Raw genomic sequence first — 17996 nt, forward strand, 5'->3', positions numbered from 1 at the left:
GGCGGGACAAGGCGGGACAAGGCGGGACAAGGCGGGACAAGGCGGGACAAGGCGGGACAAGGCGGGACAAGGCGGGACAAGGCGGGACAAGGCGGGACAAGGCGGGACCTTACTTCTTTGGGAATATTTTTCATCTGTTCATGTTTCAATTGGGTTAATTTTCACTTATTTATTTTAGGATTTTAAAAAATTTAAGATGCAAAATTTTATCCAGCAGTTGTTGGTGATCATAGAGATTGATTGTTTTCAGAAAACACTCTACAAGGGATATAACATCACACTGTTCCAACTCCAATACCTTTGTCCACTAATGCCATTTGCTTATATCGCTTTACAGCCTTTTTGCATTCTCACGTTGACTTACTAGCTCAACTTTTATATTGTCAACAAACTTGGTTACATTACATTCAGTCCCATCTTTGTTTTTAATGGACTACAGCTGAGGTCCAAGTACTGATCCTTGAGATACTCGTCAACTCAACAACACTGTTTATTCCTACTGCTTTTGGTCCAAAAAACAAATTCGCAATCCATACTAACATATTACCCTAAAAATTCCTTGAACCCCAATAGTGTGCAATCATTTTTGAAAAATCAAAAGCATATCCTGTTTTGTCTACTTATTCACCATACTAGTTATATTCTGAACAACTGAAAACATGACTTCCCTCCCATAAATCTGTGTTGACTGTTTGACTGTGACTGTCACTTCACTAAGATACCAACTCATGTTAGGCTAACTGGCATTTATTTTCTCTCCTCAAATTGTGAGATGGGAGTAAATACAATCTTATTTGTGGAAAGTGTCTTGACAAACACGGATTCTGGATCTGAAATAATTGCAACTATTATCTCAACAGCTATCCTTTTTTAAATTCCTTAGATGCATAAAATATAGTGTCCAGGAAATTGTCACCATCTAATCTAATTCATTTCCCCTAGAGTCAAGTACAATTATTTTAGTTCCTCATCAGGCTGATTCCCCCTTAGGTGAGACAATTTGTCCTTTTTTTTGGAAGAGTTTGAGCTTTAGGGATAGAGTGGTCTCTTCCAAGCCAAGTAAACAGCTTAAGGCCCTGCATTTTCTTAAAGTTAGAACAATAGAAACTGCATGAATGGGTGAAGTCATGATCTCACGATCTCACAGAACCAGAGTTTTAGTTCAGCTTTCAGTGGTTTTTGGAAGTTGGTTGTGGAAACTGCCTTATCACTTTCTCTGCCAGTGGTGTGTTCTTTTTAATTGGGACTGGAGAAGCATTCACATAAGACAATCAATTTTACTGAAGTGGTCTTTGCCAAGGGTGTGTTTATAGGGTGTTCCTATATTTAACTACTACACAGCAACCATTCCAATAATCTAATATCCTGTTACATTTTCCCATAGTTAAAGTTATACTAATACTTTCTCATTTTATTTTTACTGTATAGGCAAAATACAACAGTTTTGCTTAAAACCAAGTAATGTAACCAATTGAATTACAGCTGGAATACAGCACCTTACACTTTTCTTTAAATAAGGGAAAGGTTAGGGTCTTGGCTAGCTCCCTCATGTTTGCAAGGGGTTTGGTGCGATCCATGACAATTAATCCAAAAATGTAGAAACGGAGGACAAACCTGTACAATCTTTGTTTTGTTATTTCCCATTATAACTTCACTTATCTCTGTCCATACTGGGTCCATATCAACTTTCATCAATCCCATCTTATTGAATGTCTATAGAAATATTTGCAATTTGTCTTTTCGTATGTTGCTGGATTAGTCTCATTACGTTCTATCTTGTCTTACCCTTTTTTTGGTACTGTTTTGTTGAACTCAAGCCTCCCAAGGCCAAATCTTGCTGGCGGCATTCCAAATCTCTGGTTTTGACCTAATATCTTTAACCCCTTATTAACCATAATTTTATAAAATTGTGGGGGGGGGGGGGTTGTGTCTTAGAAGGAATGCATATTTGTTGCAAACAGAAACAAATGCTAGCATTCACATACCACCTCGATACAATTTCTCAATACACTTTAACCAATTCATCCCACAATTTAGATTTAAGACCCATTTTTCAATTTAAGTAAATCACTGAAACAATATACATCGCTCAGATTTAGCACTTCAAGTATGCTTTCAATGAGGGCTATTTAATAACACTTTCTCATTACCTAAGACTAGATACAAAATTTCCCATTCCCTAGTTAGATCCTTGATGTATTGATCTAGTAACCTCATACATTTCATGTACTGACTTGACACTACTACTCAATTTGGTTTGTCCAGCCTACAAGGTCACACTCCATTCCACCCACAGTTACTGTATTATCCTTATGCGGGCCTTTAATTCCCTGATTATACACTATCATACACTTATAATTACTTTGAGATCTGTCACAATTCTTAATGCTTTCTGCCCTTTGCTGTTGTTTAGCTCCAACCCAATCAATTATGCCTCAATTTTGAGAGTCAAAACCCTTCTTTTTTATGCCAACATTTATCCAGGTGAACTCTTCAAGAATATTTAGCTCCCAATCTTGATCACTTGGCAACAATACTTTCATATTGGCTTTTGCTTCAAAATTATTAAATTTTTAGTTGTACTTCTCAGTCCTCCTGTTCTGAGAGAAACTGAGGCACGGAATTCTGAGATAAGAAAAAGACAGCGCATGGGCCCAAGCCATGTCCGCCTCTTTGTAGGTTACGTGGATCAGTCTTCTGTAGCTACACTGGCCTTAAACTCCATCTCTTCCTCCACTACATCGATGACTGTGTCGGCACCACCTTGTGCTCCCAGGAAGGGCTTGAACAGTTCATCCACTTCACAACACCTTCCACCCCAACCTTAAGTTCACCTGCACCATCTCTGATACCTCTCTTCCCTTCCTGGACCTCTGTTTCCATCTCTGGCAACCACCTGGAAACAGGCAGACATTCATTTCAAGCCTACTGACTCACACAGCTACCTAGAATACACCTCATCCCACTCATCTTCCTGCAAAAATGCCTTCGCCTCTGCCACATCTCCTCCCAGGGGGAGGCATTCCACTCCTGAACATCTCAGATGTCCTTAAGGACAGCAGCTTCACCTTCTAGTGGATGAGAACATCCTCAACTGTGTCTCCCGCATTTCCTGCAACTCATCCCTCATACCCCCAGCTCCCAGCAATAACTGTCTGGGGTCAACCTCAATTACGCAGATCTGTGGCTATCAAATGAAATGGATGAAGAGGTCACTGTATGCACGTACTTTGTTGTGAGCAATTCACATTCAGATACAGTGCCTAAGGAGTCACCTTAAAATCACTAGTGTTTTTTAAACTTTTGTCATTTTCATTGTCACTTTCCGACCCACTTCACTTCCACCTAAAATGCTAGTCTGCTCTCAAGCTTTGGTATTTCTCTTTGCTACTTCTGAATTTGAACCCTCTCAATCACCCATTAAATACCTGCCAACCATTTTTGTTATTCCATTAGCCAAGACTCTGGCCCATGGAACTAAGCACTGAAAAGGGAAATACTATGAATGAAGGAAATCTTAAGTCAAAACAGAATTCTGGCAAATCTCCAGATGCAGCATATAGACTGAAATAGTTAATTTGTGTTGATGGCTTTGCATTAGAATTCAGCTAAGTGGGCTGTGCCAGGACTGAGTGTTTTCTAACGTTTTTCTTCCACTTGGAGCAAAAGTCTCCATCTCTCTCAATCATCAGTACAGCACTGCTGACTGGACCTCCTTAAATTCTACTGCTTCTGAGAAGTTGCACTTCCTTTTACTTAAAATAGAGTATCAACCAAAATGGAAAAGCCCTGGGGAAAATTGATGCACAGAGAGATCTGGGTGTTCAGGTCCATTGTACCATGAAGGTGGCAACGCAGGTCAATAGAGTGGTCAAGGCGGCACACGGCATGGTTTCATTAATTGGACAGGGTATTGAGTACAACAATTGGCAGGTCATGTTACCGTTGTAAAGGACTTTCGTTCAACCACATTTGGAATACTGCATACAGTTCTGGTTGCCACATTATCAAAAAGGATGTGGATGCTTTGGAGAGGGTGCAGAGGAGGTTCACCAGGATGCGGCCTTGTACGGAGGGCGCTAGCTATTAAGAAAGATTGAGTAGATTAGGATTACTTACACTGGAAAGACAGAGGTTGAGGGGGGACCTGACTGAGGTCTACAAAATCAAAAGGAGGTATAGACAGGGTGGATAGCAACAAGTTTCTTCCCCCACCACCCCCCCCCCCCACCCTAAAGTGGGCGAATCAATTACTCAGGGTCATGATTTCAAGGTGAGAGGGGAAAAGTTTAAAGGGAGATATTCATGGAAAGATCTTTACACAGAGATGGTGGGTGCCTGGAAAAGGTTGCCAATGGAAGTGGTTGAGTCGGGCATGATAATGTCACTTAAGATGTATCTAGACAGATACATGAATGGGCAGGTTGCTGAGGGATACACGTCCTTGGAAAATAGGTGACAGGTTTAGGTAGAGGATCTGGATCGATGCAGGCTTATAGGGCCAAAGGGCCTGTTCCTGTGCTGTAATTTTCTTTGTTTGTTTTAAAATATTACATTCCACTCAGTTGCACCTCAGCTTAAAAAGACTGAAATTTTCCAGTGGAAATGTAAGTTACACTTCATTTTTAAAACTTCAGCTAGCAGTGCAGAATGCTCATTCAATTCAATTACCCTCACCAACCCTTAAATTCAGCATTAGCAAGACAAGGGTTGTCCCAGTCAGCCTGTGTTTTAAAAATGAATACAATCTATTCTACAGCAATAACCAAATTTTCCTTCCACCTGACTTTATGACCATTATCTAATTAAACTTAGCTAGCATGATGCAGAGTTCCTTAGCAACAAACCAGACAATACTAAATGATACAGTACAGCAAGTACAGTGCAGTATTGTTGCAAACAATTGGATTCTCCAGAAACTAATTTCTCTCGCCCCTCCGAAGATGGTATCCCACTCTTGAACATGCTTGAGCAGCTGTCACACCTATTTCTAAAAATTTTTCCATTTATCTTACGTATTAACTGTTACAACGTATGGTATCTTTGAGCTCAAATATCACTTCTCCCAGCATATTTGTGTTCCCTTCCTTCAGTTGCCCTTGTAAAAAGGTGGCTGCAACATCACTGCTCCAAAATGCTAATAATTCTCTGTTCAGAACTAATGATCATGCTCTTTAACCTTCACCCACCCTACCCAATCATAGAACAATACAGCGCAGAACAGGTCCTTCGGCACCCAATGTTGCACCAACCTGTGATCTAATCTAAGCCCCTCCCCCTACACTACCCCATCATTATCCATATGCTTATACAAGGACTGTTTAAATGCCCCTAATGTGGCTGAGTTCACTACATTGGCAGGCAGGGCATTCCACACCCTTACCACTCTGAGTAAAGAACCTGCCTCTGACATCTGTCTTAAATCTATCACCCCTCAATTTGTAGCTATGCCCCCTGGTACGAGCTGAAGTCCTCATCCTCAGAAAATGACTCTCACTGTCCATCCTATCTAATCCTCTAGTCATCTTGTATGTCTCTACTAAATCCCCTCTTAACCTCCTTCTCTCCAATGAGAACAGACCCAAGTCCCTCAGCCTTTCTTCATAGGGCCTGCGCTCCAGACCAGGCAACATCCTGGTAAATCTCCTCTGCACCTTTTCCCATGCTTCCACATCCTTCCTGTAATAGGGCAACCAGAACTGCACGCAATATTCCAAATGAGGCCGCACTAGCATTTTGTACAGTTGCAGCATGACATCACGTCTCCGGAACTCAATCCCTCTACTGATAAAACCTAACACACCGTAAGCCTTCTTGACAGCACTATCAACCTGGGTGGCAACTTTCAGGGATCTATGTACATGGACACCAAGATCCCTTTGCACACCCACACTACCAAGAATCTTTCCATTGACCTGGTATTCTGCCTTCCTATTATTCCTCCCAAAGTGAATCACCTCACATTTATCCGTATTAAACACCATTTGCCACCTTTCAGCCCACTTCTGCAGTTTATCCAAGACTCCCTGCAACATTCTTCCACTCTGTCCACCACTCCGACTTTAGTGTCATCTGCCAACTTACTAACCCATCCACCAATGCCTGCGTCCTAGTCATTGATAAAAATGACAAACAGCAATGGTCCCAAAACAGATCCTTGAGGCACACCACTAGTGACCTGACTCCAGGTTGAATATTTTCCATCAACCACCACTCGTTGCCTTCTTACAGAAAGCCAGTTTTTAATCCAAACTGTAAATCTCCCTCAATCCCATGCCTCTGTATTTTCTCCAATAGCCTACCATGTGGAATCTTATCAATGGCTTTACTGAAGTCCATGTACACCATGTCAACTGCCCTACCCTCACCCACATGCTTGGTCACCTTCTCAAATAACTCAATGAGGTTTGTGAGACATTACCTGCCCTTGACAAATCCATGCTGACTATCTCCAATCAAACTGTTGCTTGCTAGATGATTATAATTCCTATCTCTTATAATCCTTTCCAAAATTTTTCCTACAACAGACATAAGGCTCACAGGTCTATAATTACCTGGATCATCCCTACTGCCCTTCTTGAACAAGGGCACAACATTTGCAATCCTCCAGTTCTCTGGTACTAAACCTGTAGACAATGAGGACTCAAAGATCAAGGCCAAAGGCTCCGCCACCTCCTCCCTAGCTTCCCAGACAATCCTCGGAAAAATCCCATCTGGCCCAGGGGATTTATCTACCTTCACACCTTCTACAATTGATAACACCTCCTCCTTACTAACCTTAATCCTTGCAATTCTACTAGCCCGTAACTCAGTCATCTCCTCTACAATATTCTCCTGTTCCTCAGTGAAAACAGATGAGAAATAATCATTTAGAACCTCTCCAATCTCCACAGGGTCCACACACAATTTCTGAATTCTGTCTGTGACTGGCCCTATTCCTACCCTAGTCATCCTCTTGTTCCTCACATACCTATAGAAAGCTTTAGGGTTCTCCTTTATTCTACCTGCCAATGTCTGCTCATGTCCCCTCCTTGCTCTTAACTGTCTCTTTCAATCCTTCCTAGCTAATCTGTAACTCTCCATCGCCTCATCGTCATATAGGCCTCCCTCTTACGCTTAAGAAGGGATACAACTTCTTTAGTAAACCACAGTTCCCTTACGTTATCGCTTCCTCCCTGCCTGACAGGGACATACCTATCACATTTCTACACTTTCATTTGCAGTCTGCCTGTCTTTAAATTCTTTTTGCCTTTTCCAATTTGTCTGGACGTTCAAAACCTCACTACCTTAGTTTGCTTTTGCGATAATTTGCATTCCCACCAGTTCATGATCCTATTTTCAAATTTAAGGAATGGAAAGCGTACAGAATGATAACATTTGCAAGGTAGAAGGGAACAGATCTGAGAAACTTAATAGTCAGAACACAGAGTTGATAACCTTAGGAATGCAGTGCTGTAACAAGAAATAGTTCTTCTTTGTAAGCTGTTACAGACTAAACTAGTGGTTTTCCAGTTTTCTTTTGTTCATTTCTAGCCTTTGAAAGTTGCAAGACATTAAGTGGAGATTATTCGAAGAACAGACTTTGGGGAGGGGGGGCCCCACAGTGAAAATGATCAGAGACTAGCCTGGATCACTATATATTTGCTGAAGATAAAGTAAAAGCCCAATAGCCCAATGCAGCAACTCTGTATTGACATAAAAAGGTTTTAAGTACAAACACATATGCCATGAGTAATGCAATGAGAGACTTAGTTTTCCTTCATTGGGCTGGGTGTCCTTACCAAGGCCAGCTTTTGTTATCCACCCTTTATTTCCATTGGGCTCAGTAGTGTGCTGCACCATTTCCCGGTTTTTTGGGGGGGGGGGGGGGGGGCGCACGGGGCAGTTCACCATAATACTGTGGCTCGAGAATCATAAAGAGACCAGACTCAGAAATGAAACCAGGTAGACCATTTGACATCATTCCAGGCGCTGGAAGAGAACAAGCCCTGTCAACCTTGCAAAGTCCTCTTTCCTAACATCTGGGGGCTAGTTCCAAAATTGGGACAGCTGACCCCAGACTAGTCAAGCAACAGCCTGACAGTCACACAGTCACAATCATACTTTACAGTCAATGCTTCAGACACCATCACCATCTCTGGATATGTCCTGTCCCACCAGGACACACCCAGCAGGAGTTGGCAGCAGAGGTTTTGGGAGGGAGTCGCCCTGGGAGTCCTCAACCTTGACTTTAGGCCCCATGGCTTCGGGTTAAACTTGGGCAAGGAAACCTTCTGTTGCTTACCATGTACTATTGTCCCTCAGCTGATCACTCAGTACTCCATGTTGATCAACACTTAGAGGGAGCATTAAGATAGTAAATGTGCAAAATGTACTCTGGGTGAGGGATTTCAATCTTCATCAACAGTGGCTCAGCAGCACCACTACTAAATGATCTTGGAGCTATTCTGACATCATTCATTAAGTACTGATGTTACTAATTTTTTCCTTGTACATCACAAAATTTAACACTGAAATCCAAAATATATTTGCCGATTTACACAGTAAATACTTGTTCTTATTCATTCAAGCTGTAGAGCAAAGAATTACATACCACTTAAAAATTCTGTCATCAAAACATGCAGATTGAACTGTAGATATAACCTTCGATAATAGCAATGTATTTGAACCTAAAAAAAGTGATTCAATCACGAAAAAGAATTGATTGTCACATGCATGAATTCACTAACGCAATTCTGTATTCTATCCCATTAAACTGAAAAAATTCAGTACATGTTAACATTAACGAATAGTGTTCATAGGATAGACATGAAAACATTTAAAAAATACAGATAAAACAAACCGTAACACTTACCCACTGAATGGTTGGTTTTTTGTGAAGAATTGTAAGCACAGACGGCACTCAAACTCCCACAATTTAAAGGGTAACATAGATTTATTTTGTAATGTATTCCCTTCTGTGAATCCATTGCCTCCCAAGTGTACCTGAACAAAATAAAAAGTCAATTATTCACAAAAAAAAAGGCAATTCTAATCTTTCCTTTACTCTAGGTTCTTTTGCATTTAAAAGAGTTAGAAAGTTAATTGGAACCAGACATATTATGGGGCTGGATATGGCATAGTGATTAACATTGCTGCCTCAGCACCAGGGAGCCGGGTTCAATTCCACCCTTGGGTGACCACGCAAACTCCACCATTCTCCCCCGTCTGCATGAGTTTTCAACGGGTCCTCCAGTTTCCTCCCACAGTCCAAACATGTGCAGGTTAGGTGAATTGGCCATGCTAAATTGCCCAGAGTATCTAGGGTAGGGGGCAGGTCTGGATGGAATGCCGAGGGTCAGTGTGGACTCAACGGGCTAAATGGCCTGCTTCCACACTGTAGGGATTCCATGTTTGAGGATTCTGTGTATTTTCTTCATCAAAATTAGAACTAAACCAACGTGCTTACTACAAAACAAATCAGTCATAGATGTTTTTGGTGTCAGCTTGACTGATTGTTGCAAGTAAAGAGTTTCAGTTCAAGCACAGAAGTGTATAATCTAGGTTACTATTTCAGTGCAAAACTGAGGTAATACTGAATTAAGTACTACCAACTTCTGAAGCAAAAGTAAATCTTAATGGATGCAAAAGATTCCTCAGCATTTTTATTTCAAAGAATAAGGCACTCCCCTGCCATCCTTGACTATATTCACCCCTGATCTATCAGAACAACTTACTAACTTTCATGTTTGGATATTGTTTGCTACATTTATCTACAATTGGAGTGAGCCAACGGCTACACATCAATAAGCAATTTGTTTACTTTGAAGCACTTTGTATTCTGGATGTATCAAAACAGAGGAATCTGCTTTAGAACAAACCTTTGACATGTGGAGGAAACAAGCGGCGCATAATCAACAGAATGGTAAACTGGAATCTGGATTTTGGAACATGTACATATTTATGTATTAATCTGAAGTTAAACATAAATCGTTGCTTCTCATTAAATGAGCACATCTCACATTAGCATATTCAATCTTCCAACAGATTTTCTGAAATAATCTATTACCCCCTTGCCTTTTAACTGATTCTAGATATCCTTAGGAGAGGTGGGGGCGGGGGGGGGGGGGGGGGGGGGAATGGAGAGGTGGGGGAAAAGATAGAAAGTGGAGAAAAGAGGCAAAAAAAGCAGCACTTTACAGCAATAACATGCAGTAAAACCTGTGTTGCTAGCCCACGATAAAGCTCCCTATCTCTACAAGTTCATTAGTGCCTCGAGATCTCTAATTCCAAAAGGATAATGACTACTTTCCAATAATGGGAAAAGCACATCATAGGAGAACTTTTTCTTAAAAAGCACACAGTGATGAATAACCACCTGGGAGGTGCTAAAAGCAGAAATCAATGATTTTATTCACTGGATTGTTTGAGAGCTGGCATGGGCTGAATGGCCATCTAAGCCATAGTGATTGATGCATAAATTATGGTGCTAAAAACATTGAAGTCACCAATCTCTGGCATGCTCATGCTAAGCTAATAAGGTTTTGGAGTAGATCTGTAGCTTGGGTTGTGGGTGTTGAGGTTGATTGGCTTGCCGAGCTAGTTTCTTGTATCGCAGACGTTTCGTTACCATGCTTGGTAACATCCTCAGTGCAGCCTCTGTTAAAGCATCTGTGTATTTTCCCGCCTGGTTTTTAAAACTCTGGGGTCCGTTGAGCTGGATTACCTCACTTCCGGTTTTCCATCATAGTGGAATGTATATGGGGTCAAGTGCATTCTGTTTATTAATAGCATGGTTTGTGGAGCGCCATGCTTCCAGGAATTCTCATGTTTGTCTCTGCCTAGCCTGTCCCAGGGTCTTGGTGTTGTCCCAGTCGAAGCCACAGTTCTCCTTGTCCACGTGGATTGAGATGAGTGAGTACTAGTCGTGTCTTTTTGTAGCCAGTTGGTGTTCATGTACTCTTGTTGTTAGTTTCCTTCCTGTTTGTCAGATGTAGTGTTTCTCATAGTCTCTGCAGGGGATTTTGTTTATGACATTGGTCCCACCCATGGTGGGGAGTGGGTCTTTAGTTCAGGTAAGCAGTTGTCATAGGGTTGACGTGAGCTTGTGTGCCACTCTGAAGCCCAGCAGTTGTAAGAGTGTTGTGGTGAGTTCTGACATGTTCCTGATGTAGGGTAGTATGCTGTGTCAGGGCATGTAGAATCTTTCTGATGCTGCTCATATAGGCATCTAAACCAGTTCTTTGGATATCCATTATCCTTGAACACTTGGAAGAGGTATTCTTCTTCCTCTTGGCATAGTTCTGTGTTGTTGCAGTGTGTTGTTGCCCTTTTAGCTCAGACAATTGTTAAAGTTATATGAGTATCTACAAGCAGCTGTAAACTCTTCTGAATGAAATTTAAGCTATTGTCATCAATCGTGAAGTACTGTCACAAAATTAGCCAAAACTATTAAGGAACAGGTCAGGCAGCATCTATGGAAAGAAAACAGTTAACCGTTTAGGTCCAATGATTCTTAGCCAGAACATTCTGACAAAGGGTCACAGGGCTCAAAACATTAACTCTTTTCTCTCCATAGTTGTGAACAGATCTGCTGAGTTTCTTCAGCAGTCTCTATGTCAGTTCTCCAGCATCTGCAGTTCTTTGTTTTACCGTAAGTACTTTAGTGCAGCCACACCAAGACAGAAAAAATACTTATGGAAAAATATACACCAACATTATTTAATCTCGAGTCATCAGAATACCCGAGGCCCTACACTTCTTCCTTGAATGGAAATTTAACCAGCCCCTATTTACCACTGTCTTCCTCCTCAATCTGGCTGAAACTGAAGTAACATTGGACAATTTCTCCTTTGGCCTCCTCATCTCCTCCAAATAAAATCTGTAGCTGAAGAAACTTGTGGGTTCGAGCCATGTCTGCCTGTCAATGGGATATATGGACTGTTCTTGTTCCAGTCTACATTGATCCCCCGTCACCATCTCTCAGCTCCACCGGAAAACTTCAGCTCTCCCTGTATGGTTCTCTCTTCCTTCAAAATCTATACTGAAATTTCTCAGGGTAAACTGCCTATTAAATGTTGAGATGTCCACAGAGTTCCACAAATACTTTTTGATTACTTGTCATCCCACCAAACTTCGTTTAATGACTGCTCCATTCTTTTCAGTTTGTCCATTGTACAGATGTCTGTTTTTCCCTTCATATATAGCACACAGGCATTGTTAGCTAGGCCAGCAAATAACATTCATCCCTAACTTCAAGAAGGTTGTAACAAGCTGCCACATACAACATAGGTACTTTGCATTGCTATTTGGAAGGGAGCACCTTGATTTTGACCCAGTGATAACACAGGAGTGGCAATATAGTTCCATGTCAGGATGATGTGTGGCACAGGGGAGAACTTGTATCTACTGCCCTTGTCTTTCAAAACAGTACAGGTTGCAAGTTTGGATGGTACTGTCAAAGATGTCTTGTTAAACAGCTTCAGTCCATCCTCTATATGGTACACAAAGCTGTGTGCTTTGGAGGAGGAAATAAATGTTGATGGTGGATGAGCTGCCCATTATGCAGACTGTGCCCTTGATGTCAATTTATTAAACAGTTTAAAGGTCTTTGGGTCAAGGATCCTATCCCATGGAATCCTGCAGCTATGTACCTTTGTGCTCGAGTGGGCTCTAACCACATATAGTTAGGAATCTTCAACCGAGAATCTAAGGGTTTTAAGGTTCATCAACTGCCTCCATCTAGTTTCCTGCACTTGTCCTCACCTATTTCAGACTGTTGTTAAATCACACCTATCTACAACACTAGCCTTTATATTAAATGGATTATCCTCCTCCATCTCAGCAGCACAATGCTGTAAAACATGCCCCTCCCAGCAATCCAAAGACTCATTTGCCTTTACAATAGCCTGCCCCAGCCAAACTGATGCTATCTGAAAATCATCGAAGACAGCATCACTGCAAAGCTCTCCTTAACCAATACTGCCAGCCCTCCTTTCCTATCTTTTCTGAATACCTTGTAACTAAGAATATTTCCCAGCCAGTCTTAAATCTGAGCTAAGTCTTTTATTGCCAGAGTCAGTGCCTGTAATTCACCAATCTTATTTACTACACACTGTACATTCACAGAAATTCTCAGTAACCTTGATTTAAATTTTTTTCTTCCCTACTGAGACTTCATTTAGTAAGTTGTTATCCTTTCCGCCAGTACTAACTACATCTTCAAACATTTTATGAGCCCTGGTAATCTTCTCTATTCCCTCTTGGCTCCCACATTCCTGTCAAGTTAATTGGCAGCCCTTCCAACAGCAGTAGCAAAAACGTTCTGAAGGGAACTCAGTCCCAGCTCCCTGATGAAGGGTCCAGGCCCGAAACGTCAGCTTTTGTGCTCCTGAGATGCTGCTTGGCCTGCTGTGTTCATCCAGCCTCACATTTTATTATCTCAGTCCCAGCTCATACAGGTGCAATCCACCCAGCTCATGAATACCATCTTCCCTACAGCCAGTCTTAAAGATAAAGCCCTCTCTCTTGCACCATCTTTCCAGCCATGCTGTCATCTGCTTTACCCTACACCTGTACATGGCACTGGGAACGATCCAGGGATTACTACATTTGAGATTCTGCTTGCTAGTTGTTTATCCAGCTCTGTAAATACTGATTTCAGGCCCACATCTCTCTTCCAACTCAAGTCATTGGGATCAATATGAATCACGATTTCTGACTGTTCACCTTTCCCCAGTAGAATATCCTACAGTCATTCTGACATCCTTGGCACTGGCACCAGGCAGACAACATAATATCCTGGAGTCATGTCATGAAAAGCCAGAGTGTCCCCCTAAGAAAGCCTCTATCAGTATTGTTCCCTCTTTCTTCTTCCTCCCCTCCTGAACAGCTGAATACCTTGCAGAGCCACAAACATTGCTTTGGCAGCAGTTATTCAAAAACCCAGCGTCATCTAAAACTGGAAATCAATTTGAGTGGGACCAAGGGACTCCTGCACTCCCTAACAATGACCCATCCCTTTTCTACCTCAAGGCCTTAAGCTGCAATATGATCACCTCTCTGAATGTGCTATCTACATACTTTCCACCACCTCAGATTTGCCATATTGACTCCAGCTGCTGGTCAAGTTCTGAAACGCAGAGCTCAAGTTGTTCCAGCTGAAAACACTTCGTGCACATGGTTAGAGACAGTACAAACTGCAGATGCTGGAGAATCTGAGATAAGGTGTAGAGCTGGATGAACACAGCAGGCCAGGCAGAGGAGCAGGAAAGCTGACGTTTTGGGTCAGAACCCTTCTTCAGAATTTCAGAAGGGTCCAGACCCGAAACGTCAACTTTCCTGCTCCTCTGATGCTACCTGGCTTGCTGTGATCATCCAGCTCTACACCTTGTTATCCTGCACATGGTTAGCCAGGATTTCAGTTGGGCTTCAGGGCTTCCCACATATTATGGGCCACATATTCCATTTGACTGACCTGCGTTACCATATTTCAAATTTACTTAAGTTTGCTTCAGCTTACTTATACTACATTAAAGTGGCCCTGACTTTTACTTATTCCTGGTATGTCAGTTAGACTACCTTTTAAAAAAAAAGTGGTGGAAATTTACAGAGTAATCCCCAATGTACTTTCTTACCAACCAGTGAACTTAGATTTTCTGCGATGTCATGTTATTTTTCAAAGCCAGCAAGATCCTACTGATTCCCTGGCAAGTTATGTAGCCCTCAACTCAGGCTCAATTTACACTAACCCACTTAAATTCAAAGATTAAAAGGGGTTTTCACATTGAGGCCCTGGCAATCAATTTCATTCCTTAATTCAAAACCTTATGAAATGAAATGAATGTGTCAGGCATTGTAGAGGCAGCAGGAACACCATCTGTTTCACACTTTCTAAAAGCAGAATCAGTTGTCCTACATTCAATTTTCTTCATCTTTCTGGGACACCAATAATGCCACAACTTTCATTGCCTAGTAATATGGAAGAAAAGAGTGAAGTCTCCTTTGATAGATCACAGCGTCTTAGAGATTTCTAATGAATATAGTCAACCTGGAATACAAACTGATTGGCTTTCCATAAATGCTAGCAGATGTGATGAGCTTTTCCAGAACTTTGTTTCCGTAACAAATTACTGGCTTAGGAAATTAGCAACAGTATTTGGAATCTTTCTTCCTCCCACGAAGATCGAGTCAGATTTCAAATGGAGGAGATACTAACCCACAGAATCTAGACTTTCTAGAAGGTGAAACAAGGCCTCGAAGCCAAAGATCAGCTCATGAAAACTTGGAGAAAAAAATTCCCATCACATCCAATTAGATCATCCCATAATCTTTAGCACTCAACTTAGTGTACGTAACCTTCCCTCAATTTAGCTCTTTGAACACCAGAATGATTTTGCTAATCTGTACCCTCTCCGATGTCATAAAATGAGATAAAACTAGAGTTTAATACAAGTCTACATCTAGGAGTACAACTTGAGTTCTTTATAGTTGTTACACAATTCAAGTCTACTTTTAAAAATGGGCTGAAAGGCCTGTTTCCACAAACTCTGCGTTCTATCATTCTAATTTTGCACAGTGACTTCTGTAATTGGAAGTATGCTCATCCATTGTTCCTCACTTCTTACAATTTTTGATTTGAGATGAATTGGAACATTACCATCCCCTATCATTGTTACTGAAAAGAGCTGTGCTGAAAGGCACTGATGAAAGCTTACTGAACTTTAGCCAAACATACATGATTATCATTTTGTAAATAAAGCGATCTATCACACCAAGATCACTGTTGTGCATCTGCAAGTGTGACAGTCAATGTTATCTGGCTACAACAGAGCCACAGGACATCTCCACATATGCCAGTGACATCACTATTTTCCATACACATTGGCATCAGTGTGCACTGATGGGAAGCTCTGTCCAGCAGGATCTCTAATATTTTATTTGCGCACTTCCTGTGTCACGATTAAGAGTGAGTGCCATTTTCTAGAACTGCATTGGCTTTGTGCTACCAGCATGTAGTATTCAGATGAATCTTGGCCTTTTAGGCAAGCAAAAGTTACAAAATATTAATTTGACAGTTTCCCATTATGGAATTCTGAACTCTAAAGTACATCGGGTCCAAAATCTAATGCCAACTTCCAAAAGTTATAATCGAGCAGCTAACTTGGACCACCAGGAGTACAAAATACTTAGAGCTCAGAAAATATGCTGTACAGTACACCAAGTCGACAAAACAAACAATACAAGTACAGAACCACTTGTGATTATGTCCTATTCTCTCAAACTAGGAAACTATCTTGTACTATATTGGCAAGTCAACTTGTAGGGGAGAATTAAAATTATTGCACTCTTATCTAGGTAATAAATGAAATAACACTAAATGATTTAATAGCACAATTACATTAAGTGGAACTAAGAAACTAAGCACAAATAGCATTCAGGTCAACCATAGCATTAAGTGAAAGTTATGCTGACAAACGAAGGCACATGAACAAGCAGCAAAACCTAAATCATTATAAATGCACTTAACAGCCTTTGACGGATATATCACAAGCACCTAAAGTGGTCATAATTCTGTCAGAGCTTGAAAAGACCATGAGAAGAAAACACATCAGGAAATAAAAATCCAGTTCATGCTTATATCAAAGACTGACAATTATGAAAATTTAAATATTGTAATAATCCCTGCAAAGACCGTCAACATTAAAAGAAATTCAAAGCACTCCACTATTTACTCAAAGAATGCCAGAAACCACAAAATTTCACAGAATGAAATACTTTTATTGTTACACAAGGTCCAAATGGAGCAATAAACTCAAAACATTATGTTTCATTTAACAAGCCATAAGTGAAACAAAAACTCTCCTTCCTGCACCCCCATCCCCCCACCCAATCCCAGAAAGTATCCTTCCCTACTTACCAGGCTCCTGAACCTGCTTCAAACTTTTCCATAGCTGTCTAAGGTTTGAAATTTATTGGATCTTCCTTCTACTCATACTGAGGTAATCCCTCTTAAATCCTTAAGTTATAGACTAATATGATCCCCACAGTATGGAAGCAGGCCATTTGGCCCATCAAGGCCATGCCAACCTTCGAGGGAGCATCCCACCCAGATTCAGACCAGACTCAATGGGTTCAGAAAAGATTTACAATGATGTTGCTAGAGTTGGAGTGTTTTAAGTTATAGGGTGAAGCTAATTAGGCTGGGGCTGTATTCCCCAGAGTGTCAGAGGCTGAGGGGTGATCTTATAGAAGTTTGTTCAATCACGAGGAGCATAAATAGGGTGGAAAATCAAGGTCTTTGCCAAGGGTGTTGTTGTCCAAAACCACAGGGCTTACACTTAAGGTGAGAGGGAAAAGATTTAAAAGGGGCCTGCAGGGCAGCTTTTTTTTGACGCAGAGGTTGGTGCATTCGTGGAACAAGTCCGCCAGAGGAAGTGGAGGAGGCTGGTACAATGACAACATTTGAAAGGCATCTAGGTGGGTGCATGAATAGGAGCGGCTTAGAGGGATATGGACCAAATGTTGGCAAATGAGACTAGATTAATTTGGGGTATCTGGTTATCATGGATGAGTTGGACCAAAGGGTCTGTTTCCACACTGTGCAGCTCTATGTACTCTACAACATGCACATCGTTGGACACCCAGAGGAAACCCAATAAGGTACAAGGAGAATGTGCAAACTCCACAGAGTCACCCAAGGCTGGAATCAAACCCAGGTCCTTGGTATTGAGAGGCAATGGTGCCAGCCACTAAACCATGGTGCAATACCTTCATGTATCTTAACCAATCAAAATACTGACTGGGTGATGTGTCAAGTTTAGAATCTCCAATTAAAGAATTCACAGTATTTTGTTTCCACCTTTAACATGGGGCTGATGCTTATAATCTAGAACTTTAGAATAATCAAGTTGTAATTGCAGAAGTCATTCCTAAAGAGACATTTATAAAAATAAGTTTCTAAATGGCACAGTAGATAAATGTTGCTGAGCCATACAAGAGAAACTACAGCCGCCACC

The 17996-nt window shown here is 41.3% G+C and overlaps 1 protein-coding gene across 2 annotated transcripts in view; it reads right to left on the minus strand.

Annotated features, from left to right (window-relative positions):
* Positions 1 to 17996, minus strand: part of igf2r (insulin-like growth factor 2 receptor) — a 183867-nt gene that overhangs the window by 153133 nt on the left and 12738 nt on the right. Inside the window, exon 2 of one of the 2 annotated variants that reach the window (XM_048535711.2) lies at positions 8855 to 8985. In XM_048535711.2, coding sequence (XP_048391668.2) covers positions 8855 to 8985 — 131 coding nt within the window. Of the gene's footprint in view, positions 1 to 8854; positions 8986 to 17996 lie in introns of those variants that run through there. The other variant, XM_059648421.1, reaches the window with a different exon arrangement.

This window comes from Stegostoma tigrinum, chromosome 9 (assembly GCF_030684315.1).
Source record: "Stegostoma tigrinum isolate sSteTig4 chromosome 9, sSteTig4.hap1, whole genome shotgun sequence".
In the NCBI taxonomy this organism is placed as follows: Eukaryota; Metazoa; Chordata; class Chondrichthyes; order Orectolobiformes; family Stegostomatidae; genus Stegostoma; species Stegostoma tigrinum.